General features: G+C 36.0%; 1 protein-coding gene across 1 annotated transcript in view; it reads left to right on the forward strand.

Moving 5' to 3' along the window:
• The first annotated feature begins 1,904 nt into the window (after positions 1-1,904).
• LOC136855803 (uncharacterized) overlaps positions 1,905-13,880 on the forward strand; it is a 199,556-nt gene continuing 187,580 nt past the window's right edge. The window contains exon 1 of the mRNA XM_067133159.1: positions 1,905-2,274. Coding sequence (XP_066989260.1) covers positions 2,202-2,274 — 73 coding nt within the window. The 5' untranslated portion in view covers positions 1,905-2,201. The remainder of the gene's footprint in view (positions 2,275-13,880) is intronic.

Below are 13,880 nucleotides of genomic sequence, written 5' to 3' on the forward strand. Positions count from 1 at the left end.
AGTTTTGTAGTATTTAGTTTTCTAAAAAACAAAAAACTTAATCTTTACCTGATCTATCAATTGTCGAATTCCAACAGAAATCAATATAGCTTGCAGACCACATTCTCTCACTGCAAGGTAAAGTAACGCTTTTCCCTTTTACGCATAGTCCATCTCTCAGTCAGTGATCCTAGGCAACACAGGGTCTGGACATATTTGGACGTGATCACCAGTAGATGCCAAACAAACTTGGTGTACGAGAAAGCTAGCAGTAAGTTGCGACTGATATCAACAAGTAACAAATTCGCCGAAGTTTCTTCGGCGTAATCGAGTTTTCTGTAAAGCGTAGAATTCTGTTTGAGCCGCAGCCCATGTAGCTTTCAGCCACGGCCCGGTGGTGGCCTGTCATATAGCGTTGCCAGAAGCACGATCATGGGTAATTTTAACCTTCAATAAAATAAAAACTTCCGAGGCCAGAGGGCTGTAATTTGGCGTCTTCGATGATTGAAGGGTGGATGATCAACTCACCAACTTGCAGCCCTCTAGCCTGAGTAGTTTTTAAGATCTGAGGGCGGACAGAAAAAGTGCGGACGGACAGACAAATAGCCATCTCAATAGTTTTCTTTTGCAGAAAACTAAAACTTGCATATGGAATAGTTAAAAACACCGAATAGAATACATTTTTTTGTGCTTACGCAAATTTCCCTTTCTTAATCACCATGTCACCTGTCTTGCTTTCTCAGCCGAATTCTGCAAGTCACCAGAGGCAAAGTCTTACCCAGGAAGAATTATTCATGAAGTCAGGAAGTCACATGAATATCATAAATATGAGCGAAATTTAATCATTTATAATAAGTCCACAGAGGGCGGGGAATGGTAGTTATGCTCATATAATATGGAATTGCAGGAACACCAGAAATGAGGTTTCCTGACATCTTGAACTTCATGTGCACGTATGAGTACATACACACACGCATACATGTACAAGCACACACAGGTGTGTAGCTGTATGAAACAGCCATGAAACTATGGAGGTTGCTGCAAAGAAAAGCCCTTCTTGATCGAGTGTTAGAAGGTCAATATATTTGACGATTCACATGTTTTTCTTTGGAGGCATCCTTTATCTGAAGTACGATACACACACATTACACTGGCTCACGCATATACCTACACACTCACAGACACACACTGATATATATATATATATATATATATATATATATATATATATATATATATATATATATATATATATATATATATATATATATATTCTCTTGTTTTACACACACGAATGTGAATAGACACTACGTATATACCCAAGGTTGCTGGAGGCCATTGATTTAAAATATTCCTCTTTGACTCCATTTCCGCAGGAAACTTAATGGAAAGAGGAACCAGTGCAAGAAGGATATAAAAAAATGCCATAGGTAACTTTCCTCCAACCACAGGTGCGTTTTCCTTAACCGCGAAAAGATCAGGCCTGCGTCGAGCCCGAAACTTTCTAATGTGTAGATTCCCTTCCCATGTCTACCTACCTACCTACCGCCTTAACCCTTTAGCGGACGTCCTAGACGAGTTCCTCCTGTTTTTTGTTGCTTTTGAGGCTCTTTGCTGTCTTTCTCCGACATTTTTGGGTTGATTAAAGCTTTCCAATTGATGGTAGACTCGAATATGTAATGAGAGGATCATTGCTAATCTCTGAAAGCAATTGCAAGATTAGTTTAATGACACGTCCGTGCGCGCGCAATTCCTTTACCCGCCAAGTCGTTTGGTAATCATCCGAGACTCAGCCATTGGCCAACGTTAACTCCGCTGTAAGGAGTCTCTCCCGCGTCTCGGACTACACTCCCCTTCTTCCCCCACTCCCCAAGAGACCCAGTTTTCTTGCAGCGCGAGAAGGTGCCTCCAGAAGGGTCCCGACTGTCGAGGTGGTAGGTCGGAGTGTCTGCGTTGTGGACTCATGTGTCGGGGGGAGCCGAGCGTCAAAAGTCTTTACCAGTATCTCGTCAAAATGGAACTGGAGGCGGTGATCGAATAGCGCCCAGCTATTTTTGGATCTATGCATTTACCCTGGAGGGATTTATATTCTGGAGTTTTGTGCCCATAAATAGATAGAAATATATATATATAAGTAAAGAAATTAAAGTGACGTGCCTGGATACTTTCGAAGTGATACATTGTTCAGTGCCTGGAATAAAACTAGTTGAGTGAATGCCATCATGTTTCTGAATTGTAGAACTTTGGTGCCACTTTTCTTGCTCGTTCTCGTGGCATATGCTTCTCTGTCCGAGGGTGAGTACGAATCCATTGACCTTCTGAGTATTAACCTTTAACAGAAACAGCAAAAAATAATAGATACAGGTTAACATCAATCTCTCAATCTTTCTCGACTTTTGTAAGCATTGTTCTTGACTTACTCTTTTCAGGTTCGTAGTCCCTCTTGATTTTTATGCCAGTTTTCACCTTTAAACTAATACTAACACAGATTAGAACAGGATTAGAACTTTAATGAAATAAGTGTTTGTGAAAAGTAAGGTAACTTTTGCTATTTACATACTCCTCGTAATAGCTGAAAGGAAACTAAATAATAAAACTTGCCAGAAAAACTTAATGAGTTTGTTCCCCAAGAGTAACCATTTTCCATACAGATAAACCGAGCCCCTTCGTTTGATCATCTATAAAGTTTTGTGCCGTTTATATCGACAGATGGATAAAAAGTAAAATGACTTCGATAGAAATAAAAATGAGTAAGAAATTTAGAGATTTCAACGTCCAGTTAAGAAGCAATCTTTCATAATAGAAATATCAGTGAAACCAACATCAAATCAATTCTTTATGTTTAATGGTTCTACTTGTGAGGAATATGTAATTATTATTATTATTATTATTATTATTATTATTATTATTATTATTATTATTATTATTATTATTATTATTATTATTCCAAAAGAGCAAAAGTTTCTTGATGACAACTTGCAACGCCATAAAGCAAGCTTACGAAATACAAAATGTCCATATGTGAATGAACAGAAAGAAAAAATAACAAATAAATATAGACCAACGAATAGATAGATATATCTATATATACACATAAAGAGCAATATAAATAAAAAGAAACCAATATATAAATTCAATAAATACTTAATAAAGACAAGAGTGAAACTCGTGTATAGCAAAAAATCTGGGAGATTTCAACGTCTCAGTAGAAAGCAATCTTCCACTCAGTGCCCGAGTGGCCCAAAGCCGTTGGCACTGCGGGTCTGGTCGACTCTCACTCGCCATGCCCGCCCTGTCTCGACCTATTTTAGACCTCCCTCACTTTTATCTCCCTCGGCCTCCATTTCTCTCTTCCTTTTACTTCGCTAATCGTCGTTAGTTTTACGTTTCTTTTTCACATTTTTCTTCTTCTCGATGTTCCTTTTCCATGTAAGCGTGTGCACATGATACTGGTAATTATATTGGTAACTGTAGATTCTCTTTCCGCTCAACCGTACATTCTCCCTCCATTAGTTGGTCAATCATTTTTGAAAATGATCTTTACTAGTTTTCTTATACACCATAAGTGCAGTAAATAAGAAATGACGGGAAAATAAAATTAAACACCACGGTAACTGGGACGAGCAACCCATAGCTAGCCCAGGAATGAAGCCAAGGAAGAAAGAAAGACGTTAGAAGAATTGGTTCTTCAACGTCAAGCCCCAATCCCTGGCTCCTGAGGGAAGCTATAGACCCTCCTTTTAATGTAAGAATGACAATAAGTGTTGGAAGAGCGCAAGTAAGAAGAAGGTTCAAACATTATGGAAGAAAAGTCTGGCCTTAAGCCTGAGAGAGAAGGGATATCCCGCCGTGTGAAGGAAGGATGGTTATGAAGATGGATGAAAACGTTGGAAGAAAGAGCTTACGAGAAATATTAAGCTTAAACACTAAACGAAGCTTGAAAATAGGGAACACGTACGCCGAGACTTCCATAGCTTGTCGGTTAAGAGAAAGATACAATCGCCAGATGGCGATGTGGAAGAGAGTATTTCTCTTCTTAAAAACCGTGCACGATATCAACTTTCGTTGTTTCAGTTAAGAAATGATACAGAAGAACGTAAGACCAGACACTCCCATCACGTAAGAATGATTTGCACATTTGCTTGTAACTCCTTTGTTCTTTTTAAGCGCCTTTTGATCGTTTATTCTTAATATTTACAGTTGAATTCTTTATATTATTTATATTATTATCTTTATTATTATTATTAATGAACAATTATAAGAAAATATTTACTTGTTCAGATTTGTACCGAACAGAATGTCCTGTTAGGGAAAGAAAATTAGAACAATGAAGATTATGGCAAAATATTAGTTAAAACAAAAATAGTCAACGCTAGTTAAGTGCTAAGCAGACACAGGCATATACATACATTATATATAATATATACAATGTGTGTATATGCCTTATATATCTATATATATGTATATATAATATATATATATATATATATATATATATATACACAGTATATATATATATATATATATATATATATATATATATATATATATATATATATATATATATATATATATATATATATATATATATACACACACACACACACACACATATATATATATATATATATATATATATATATATATATATATATATATATATATATATATATATATATATATATATATATATTAGCCAGAGTGCCTTCCTTTACATTGGTATGTCCTTTTCAAAACATGAAATCAAACATCTTTACCTTATTCAGTATTAGGTTCTTTCAGTATCTTTATTCTATGATAAATCATAATCTCTTCAACTATCTTCAGAGTCCACTTTTAAAATTTGCGTTGCAGTCTCTCTCTTCCTTTTTCAGTCGTGAATCTTTCGACTATCTTCATCATTTGCTTTCAACATGGAAATGTACAACCTCTTGTGTTATTCGTCCATAGTTCATTCGCTATCTTTTATAGACTCTTTCATTATTTTTTTTCCATTGCCAGTTCAGAATTTCTTTCAATATCCTCGATATTTATTTTTAAAATAAAAGCTCGAACCACTTCCTTCTCCTCGACGTAGCAGGTTTAAAAAAATTGTATTTGATATATACCTTCAAAACAGTAAAAAGCTAAGATTTTCCAATGATATCTGTAATTGCCTCTAAAGTTCACTTTCAAAATATGAAAATGAAGAAAATACCTTTCACGTGAACATAATTTCTTTTCTATAATTAATGTAAACTTTCAAAACAATGAAATGAAAAAACTTTCTTCTATGTGTCATGATAATTTCTTCAGCTATTTTGAACATTTACTTTCATAAAATGAAAATTGAATACGTAACTTTTTATAAAATCACAGCTTATTCATTATATTTCACCAAACGTGAAGATCAACCTCGATTTCTTTCCTACAGAATCATAATTCTTCCAGCTACTTTTAACATTCACTCTCAAAATATGAAAATGGATCATTAACTTTTCTATTAAGACCACCATATCTTCAGCCATGTTTAATCTCTGCTTTTAAAACGGGAAAATCAAATTTTTCTATTCTTCCTTCACGCGATGCACACATTCACACAACGGACACACACACACACATACACACGCACAAACACACACACACACTCACACACACGTAAGACTTCAAGCTGCACAGCAGAGTCAAGAGTTCCTCAATGGAATTAGAGGCAGTGTGAAGGAGGAATTTAGGCTACATAATCACGCCATCTGCTGTGACTTCTGGTTGAAGGAAAAAAAGATGAAGAAGAAAAAACCTTTCCGCTTGTGCTCGATTCGAGAAAGGAGTTTTTTTTTTGTCGCACTGCTGTATTTTGTACTATTTTTCTTCTCTCGTTGCATTCCTCGCCTCTCTCTCTCTCTCTCTCTCTCTCTCTCTCTCTCTATCTCTCTCTCTCTCTCTCTCTCTCTCTCTCTCTCTCTCTCTGTACTAACGTATGTTAAACTGATCTGTTTTTAGGTGCAAGTCGATGGCCAGTAATAGATCTCTCTCTCTCTCTCTCTCTGTCTGTCTGTCTGTCTCTCTCTCTCACGGTGTTATGTGAGCTAATTTGATCTGCTTTCTCACTCTTTCTCTTTTTTGTGTGTTTTTTTTTTTAGAAATGAAGTCATCGGGAACTTTTAAAACATGGTGTAATCAATACCTTTAATAAAATCGCTGTTTTCTTCTTTAGAAACTTAAAATACTTGATAAAAACTAGGGGGGGGGGGAAGAGAGAGAGAGAGAGAGAGAGAGAGAGAGAGAGAGAGAGAGAGAGAGAGAGAGAGAGGGAGATCTGTTTAAAATAATATCAGTGATTATACAATTCGAAACTACCGATAAGAATTATTTAAAAAAAAAATAGTTATCAGGAAGACATTACATTATGTACCATGAAAATCAACTTCCTGATCAAATCGAAAGCATGACATATTATAAAAACTGTTCGTGTGGCATAGATGAAACGGTCAATAGATTTACAACACGAATTTTATGATAACGGAAATCTTGTGTTATAATTTGAATTTCCAGAAGCCCTTGTCCAGAGGAGATTGAGCGGCCGGTAGGTGTAAAAACGCGTCTCTTGAAATGCTAGGGACTTTTTAATGATACCTTAAATGTCCACGAACGTTATATACATTATAATGTGTTCACGGTAATTTTTGTTATGTATAAATCCGATTTCAATCCAAAGTTATTCGCTATCAAATCAGGTATTTGGACAGGAATAAATTATTATTTTAACTGTGTACCAATGCCTTCAATATCATTACATCACAAAAAACATAATAGAGGGCTGCAGGTATTTTGGTAGGAATAAATTATTATCTTAATTGTATACCAGTGCCTTCAATATTATTATATTACCAGAAATATAATAGAGGGAATCACGTACCATGCCAACCATATGGACATTAAGTATCACACCGGGGCTCGGAATAAGGTACCTTCATTCTGCATACCTATATAGGGGCCACTAGGTAAGAGAGGTTGGCCCCGGACGCATTTTCCCAAGATGTAACCGAGTATTGGGACCTTTCCCTGAAATAAGCAGGACGCCATATCTTAAAAACTAAACATAGAATTTTCTTGAAAATTATCTCATTATGTTTCCCACACACAAATTACTTAGGGGTACTAGTCTAATCTACCCTATCCCAACCTAACCTAACCAACATAACTGAACCTAACCTAACCTAGGGGCATGGCAAAAAAACCGGGACTGATGCAATACTAGCATACATCTCGGGAATTTGCGCCCCGGACTGGACGCCGGAAAGAAGAAACGTGAACCTATTACCCACAGAAAAAATGCATTGCGTAATATAGTAAAAAATGTTTTTTTATCTATTGTCTAAATGTCATTGATTTTTATTTAATCATATTGGAGTGTGTTTTCGCATCTCATTTAATAATGCTTACGGAAATTTGATACTATCTTTATTAACCAAGTGTCTTTGGCACTCATTTGCTTATGGAGCAATCTTGATTTTCTTGACTATCCTATGATGACTATCTTATGACGCACTTCATAATGAAATATCTGGAAAATATCTTTATCCCTGACAGTATCTTGATTATCTTTGCCTCAGTAACTCATTTCTTTTTTGAAAAATGATCTCATTTGTTTTACCTTATTTTTTCGTTCCCATCATGAAGCCCTCGTTTTGCGGAATAGCTTTATCTTGATTATCTTAGGCCCCGCAACTCATGAACTATCTTGGCGGTGTCCAGACCGAGGTATTTCTTGAAGGACACCAGGCATCCTGTGACCTTTTGGAGCGAATTATATGTAACCTTTGGAATAAGAGGAGAATATCCTTCAGCACACTAGTTGAAGGAGTATATATATATATATATATATATATATATATATATATATATATATATATATATATATATATATATATATATATATATATATATATATATATATATATATATATTATTCATCTCAACACCTTCCTTTAAGAAGGATGTCTTGAGAAATTGCTATCCTTCCGGGCATTAACAATGTTGGAATAGGGTTGCTAACCCCACGCCTTGTCCTACGGATGTTCAGAATGAATATGCGCATTCGAGTCGGCATACCTACCGTAGGCCTTGAATTCGGGGCGTGTCTTGCCCGTCTCGGTGATTTAATTACAGTCTCAGTCGTATTTTGAGTGGTAAGTAAAGCAGAAATTTCTAGGGTCATGAAAAGATTTACTCATGTTTTCCTAACTCATTCGTACCTTGAATTAATATGCTCTGCAATATTAGTTTTGGTTTCAACAAGATCATATCATTATATTTACTTTGCAGTCATTCGTGTGCTCAGTTAGCTGGGTCTGATTTTTTTGTTTGTTTATCTACCGGTTTTGATGGAATACTTGACTTTTGAATACATCGTAATTCATTCCTATAAACTTTGTTTTTTTTCAGCTTTGAATAAAACTTCTCACTGTATATTTTAAGTTCCTTCGTATTTTGGTCTTGCAAATTCCACACTTTTTTCTCAGCTATTTAAACATTCCCTCTTTTCCCAATGACAATTCTGATCAATATACTTCCTCTAATCTCATTAGAAGGTATCTCTGGCGAAATTCCCCGTCTCTCTAGACATTTTTTTCTTGGGCAGCGCCTGGTATGCCCAGCCAGGACACAGGGCATCCAAGGGAACGAGCGAGTATTTAATAGGCATCTCATGAAATCGAGAATCAAGGCAATCGTTGCCATTTGCCTGACGTTCAACCTTCACTTATGATCTTTATAGTTGCTTCGTTACTTGTAAGACTTGGTCTGTTGGTTTTCCTTGAATGAGGTTGCCTTTGGTGTCTCTCTCTTTTTTGTCGTTTGAAAAGATCTACAGATTATGATAATGTTTGATGCCTGACGTGGTTTCTGTAATTCGTGATTTCTTGGTATCATTTTCAGTCGTCTATCCTTTACTCTTTCTATTCGATTAAAAAAATTCCCTTTTCATATGTTTATATTCGTCTTTACTATACTTCGGCCCTTTTATCGTTTAAGTCACCTTTCAGTTCAATACGTCAAGTATTTTTATTGATAAAAAGTGTTTTCATTCAATTATCTGCTAATATTTCTTCATAGTGCATCTTCGCACGTGCTATTAGAGCTGTCTTTAGGTCAGCTAGACGGAAAGTTTTAGAGGTTCTTTTGCTGCTGAGGGATTCTGGTTGACCTGATGCTTCTTAGATAGAAAGTGACTGACTGGTACTTGTTGATCTTTGCTAAACAGATGTAAATTTGCACAACTGCTCTTGTTGTCATAAAGCTAACTTAGTGTGGCAAACTTGTTTGAGCATTCTTGTTGTTCTTTAGTAACTAGATGGATACTTACAAGAAGACTCTAGCCTTTATGCTAACGAGAAGGACACTTATAAAGAGACTTGTTGTCCTTATGGTGACTAGATGGAACCTTGTAAACAGACTCGCTGCCCTTTTGGTAAATGGATGGAGGGTATTAGACGGAAATTTACAGAGGAACTCATATTGTTAATAGGCTCATAAAACGGAGATTCATAAAGAGAATCTTGTTGTCCTGCAGCGAACCAGACAAAATGGAGATTCATCAAGAGAATCTTGTTGTCCAATGAATTCAGTCCCTTCTTAACAATTTCACAGATACTATTTAGAGCCACAACGCCACAGATCAAACAATCTGACAAACTTGTCATATCATTCATTTCTAAACTTTGGAATTCTCCGTCTCCTTCAGTTTTCCCATATTATTCCACCTGTCTCATTTCGACAGGAAGTCTGTCATCACCCTGGAGGTGAAGGCTGTCAACGTCATATACTCCAACTGCATACTTATGCGGTATCTTATAAGAAGATATGACGAATGATGTATATTTTTTATGCATCATAACGGGTGTGTGTGTGTGTGTGTGTGGGATTTCAACAGATGATGTTACGAATTTCGTCGTCTCTTGGTGCATATTAAAACGGTATGTATTCGTTGTATTTAAACAGACTGTATGAGAAGACTGTCACCGTTTGTGGATAGTACTAAGCCTGCTTTTTTGATTAGTACTTGGATAGACTGGAAAAATAATCGTATATTAGAATTAAGGTTATATTGGAGATAATAAATACATTGCCAATGCTTTATATATATATATATGTATGTATGTATGTATATATATATATATATATATATATATATATATATATATATATATATATATATATATATATATATATATATTCTACATTACTGAACGCATGTTCGGGTGGGAACGTAGACAGTAGCTATTAAGAATTTTGTCGTTCCTTTAATAATATATGACGACTGGCATGCTCTGATAGCGCGTAAAAAGCAGATTTCATGATTATAACTTTTTTTATTTATATATCAATGCCAACTTTGGGCGGTACTTTCCAAGCACTAGACTTCCTTGTCAGTTAATTGAAAGACTCTCTCTTGACTTCATAGAGTTTATGCATGCAAGGTAAACTTCCCCTGCCTCCGTCTGCCAAAGCTGAATCTATGATACAATTTACTTTAAAGTTTTTTTTGGTGCATGTCTCCAGGATTTTCTTGCCTCATCAACCTTTTGCTTCATTTCTATTTATTAGTTGTGTTCCTTTTACGTGAGAGAAATATTCTCCTTATTAATATTTACATTTCAGATTTTCATGTTTATTTTGTTTTGTAATAAATCTTCTTATACGTTCCAGATATTATTATTTATTTGATTTCTTCCTTTTGTCCGAAAACTCTTATGTAATTTTGCACTAGAAATAAAATTTTCCATGTCTATATTTTTAACGACTTTCACATTTTCAATTAACCTTCTGGTGTACGAAATCAACAATTGCTTTTAAATTACTGTGCTATTTCACAGTGGGTCGTAAACAATATTTGCTCTGACTGTTATTGAAACCCAGTCATTTATCTAAAAGCATATTCTCATCAAAATTATTACTAAGTGTTTATTTCTAGTTTTCATAGCATGAGATGACTGCATTATATCGTTTCGCATCTCGTTTGGGAACAATAGGCATCTCTCTCTCTCTCTCTCTCTCTCTCTCTCTCTCTCTCTCTCTCTCTCTCTATAAGAAAACAAAAATTCCAATATTTATCAATAAAAGAATGTAATGCGTCTTGAGACTCTCTCTCTCTCTCTCTCTCTCTCTCTCTCTCTCAAAGAAAGGACAGTATTCTAATATATATATATATATATATATATATATATATATATATATATATATATATATATATATATATATATATATATATATATATAAATATATATATAAAGAAATGCACCTTCAAATTAATAGTATCTCTCTCTCTCTCTCTCTCTCTCTCTCTCTCTCTCTCTCTCTCTCTCTCTCTCTCTCTCTCTCTCTCTCTCTCTTGCTTATGAGAATTCAGTGCAAAGTGAACGGGGCTTCTCACCGTGTTGCGTCATAACCTGCCACCAATTACCAGACTTCGTGCGATCGATTTTATTTGCGAGTTATGGAAGAAAAAAAGTGAATTAGATGCATCGGAATTCAAGACGGTGGTCAGAGCCCCAGTTAAATTACCACTCGACTTATACGGTCCGGTATGGCATTTGTCGACTGCAGTCTGACTTTAACTTCTGACATATCATGCGCGGAGAGAGAGAGAGAGAGAGAGAGAGAGAGAGAGAAGAGAGAGAGAGAGAGAGAGAGAGAGTCCTTTCTTTTCTTAAACGAGATGCGAAATTATATTATACTGTCTGAGAGTGGCTTCGATATACATTGAAAGATTCCTGCATCATTGCCTTAGTGTTTCCTAATTATTTTCTTGTTGATTTATGTGCGGATTTGTTTGTTTTATTGTTTATTTATTTGTATAATAATAATAATAATAATAATAATAATAATAATAATAATAATAATAATAATAATAATAATAATAATAATAATAATAATATGTACTTGTTTCACCATTTCTCTTCGACTTTGCCAGTCATGCATGCAAACTTTGATCACCGTCGCCAGGACGAATGTTGCACGGATTTTATTCAAAACTGTTCCTCAGTCCGCAGAATGTCTTTAGAGATATCCTGTGTCCTGGGAACGGATTTCACTGAGCCTTTGTGGGAAAAGATGACCAGATTTTGACATGGACTTAAATCCAGGATATATTTTCAGACATGTGGACAACGGAAAAGTTGGTCAGATTTGACCAGGATTTGGATCTACGTAGAATTCCAGTACTTTTCTTTTTTGGGTAGGGGCCAACTGGAGGCCTGAGGGAGACGTGGGAAGGTATGTGTTACCTGTGAGGCTCTTTAACCTTAGATATGTCATCTAAGGTAAAAAACTTACCTAGAGGTTAATGACCTTGCCTCATCATAAGGTCACAACTAGGTCAGAGAAAACCATAGGCAAAGAAACCGCATCCCAAAAAGACTTGCTGTCGCCCTTCTAGGGAGGTGGTGGGGCGGGGGGAATGCATATGTTAGATAAACAAGTAAAAAATGCGCCGAAATATCTTCGGCGCAACCGAGTTTTCTGTGCAGCGTTTAATCAAAGCGACCGAAAATAGATCTAAATTTCGTTGGTCTGGGTATAATACTGTATGAGCCACGGCCCATGAAACCTTAACCACGGCCCTGTTGTGGCCTGTCTTATATCGTTGCCAGACGCACTATCATGGCTAACTTTAACCTTAAATAAAATAAAAACCACTGAGACTAGAGCGCGGCAATTTGGTATGTTTGATGATTGGAGAGTGGATAATCAACATACCAATTTGCAGCCCTGTAGCCTCAATAGTTTTTAAGATCTGAGGGCGGACAGAAAAAGTACGGACGGACAGGGAAAGCCGGCACAATATTTTTCCTTTATAGAAAACTAAAAATGTTTTACAAATAGTAACTAGCAATTTACAAGTTGATCGGGATCACTCTTTTGACGGTGCAATTCAAAGGCTCATGACATCTTATTCTAATTGACCTATCATGTGAAAATACGATTTTATCAGTCGGAGAACACTCTTCCATATCTCTCCCTTCCTTTTCATCCGTATGGTCGACAGTGACCTTCCATACACGAAAACGCCGTAAGGTCGTGACCTAAGTGAGACCTCATCAGTTCATCCTCCCGACACTTTCCCTCTACAGTGTACGATAGCTATGATCGTACGATAACTGTGTTTGTCTCTCTGTTCATTGGTAACAGACAACAGACGCCAGTGAAACTGTTCTTTGTAGTTACTGATTTTGCAAGGAATATTTCTTTTATTCAGGATAAGCGGTAAATCTAAATTTAATGATATGAAAAAGAGAAATATACTTTTACTTATTTTTCCTCTAGCGGGCCACTTTCAAAATCAAACGGGCCACTTTTGGCCAACGGGCAAGGGGTTGGACGGCCCTGCTTCACAGTAAGTTGGTCAGGCATTTCATCTAGAGTTGGTCTTGCTGCTTTTCTCATTATCACATTTCAACGTGGCATTAACTGATTTGCACAGAAGATAGTTAAGTTCTTTTGGTTATAAGCGTGAAATGATTAGATTTCTGATTTACAGATGGACAATAATTCCATTCCTCTACGATTCATAATATTTCTGTTCTTCTACTTGATATTTTTAGAGCACAGTGGCCTCATACAAGTGCTCTTTCTTGTTTACCTAATCCACAGTCCCAAACCTGATTGTTCACATTTGGATTCCTTCCAAGTTGGCAAAAAAACTCTTTGTTTGCATTTTTTAAAAGAATTGTCTGAATAACATCTGCACGTAACGACCGGTCTAGTCTGGTAGGTTAATCAGTGCTATTAGTTATTTTCTAAGTGCCTATGAGTGAGTTATTGGAAGATATTCAAAATGCCAGAGAATTTGAGCCAGCTAGGCTCACCTTTTTGGAAAGGCTACTATTGTCATCTTCGGCCAGTGAACTCAAAATCCAGTGATC

Source organism: Macrobrachium rosenbergii, chromosome 33 (genome assembly GCF_040412425.1).
Source record: "Macrobrachium rosenbergii isolate ZJJX-2024 chromosome 33, ASM4041242v1, whole genome shotgun sequence".
Classification (NCBI taxonomy): Eukaryota; Metazoa; Arthropoda; class Malacostraca; order Decapoda; family Palaemonidae; genus Macrobrachium; species Macrobrachium rosenbergii.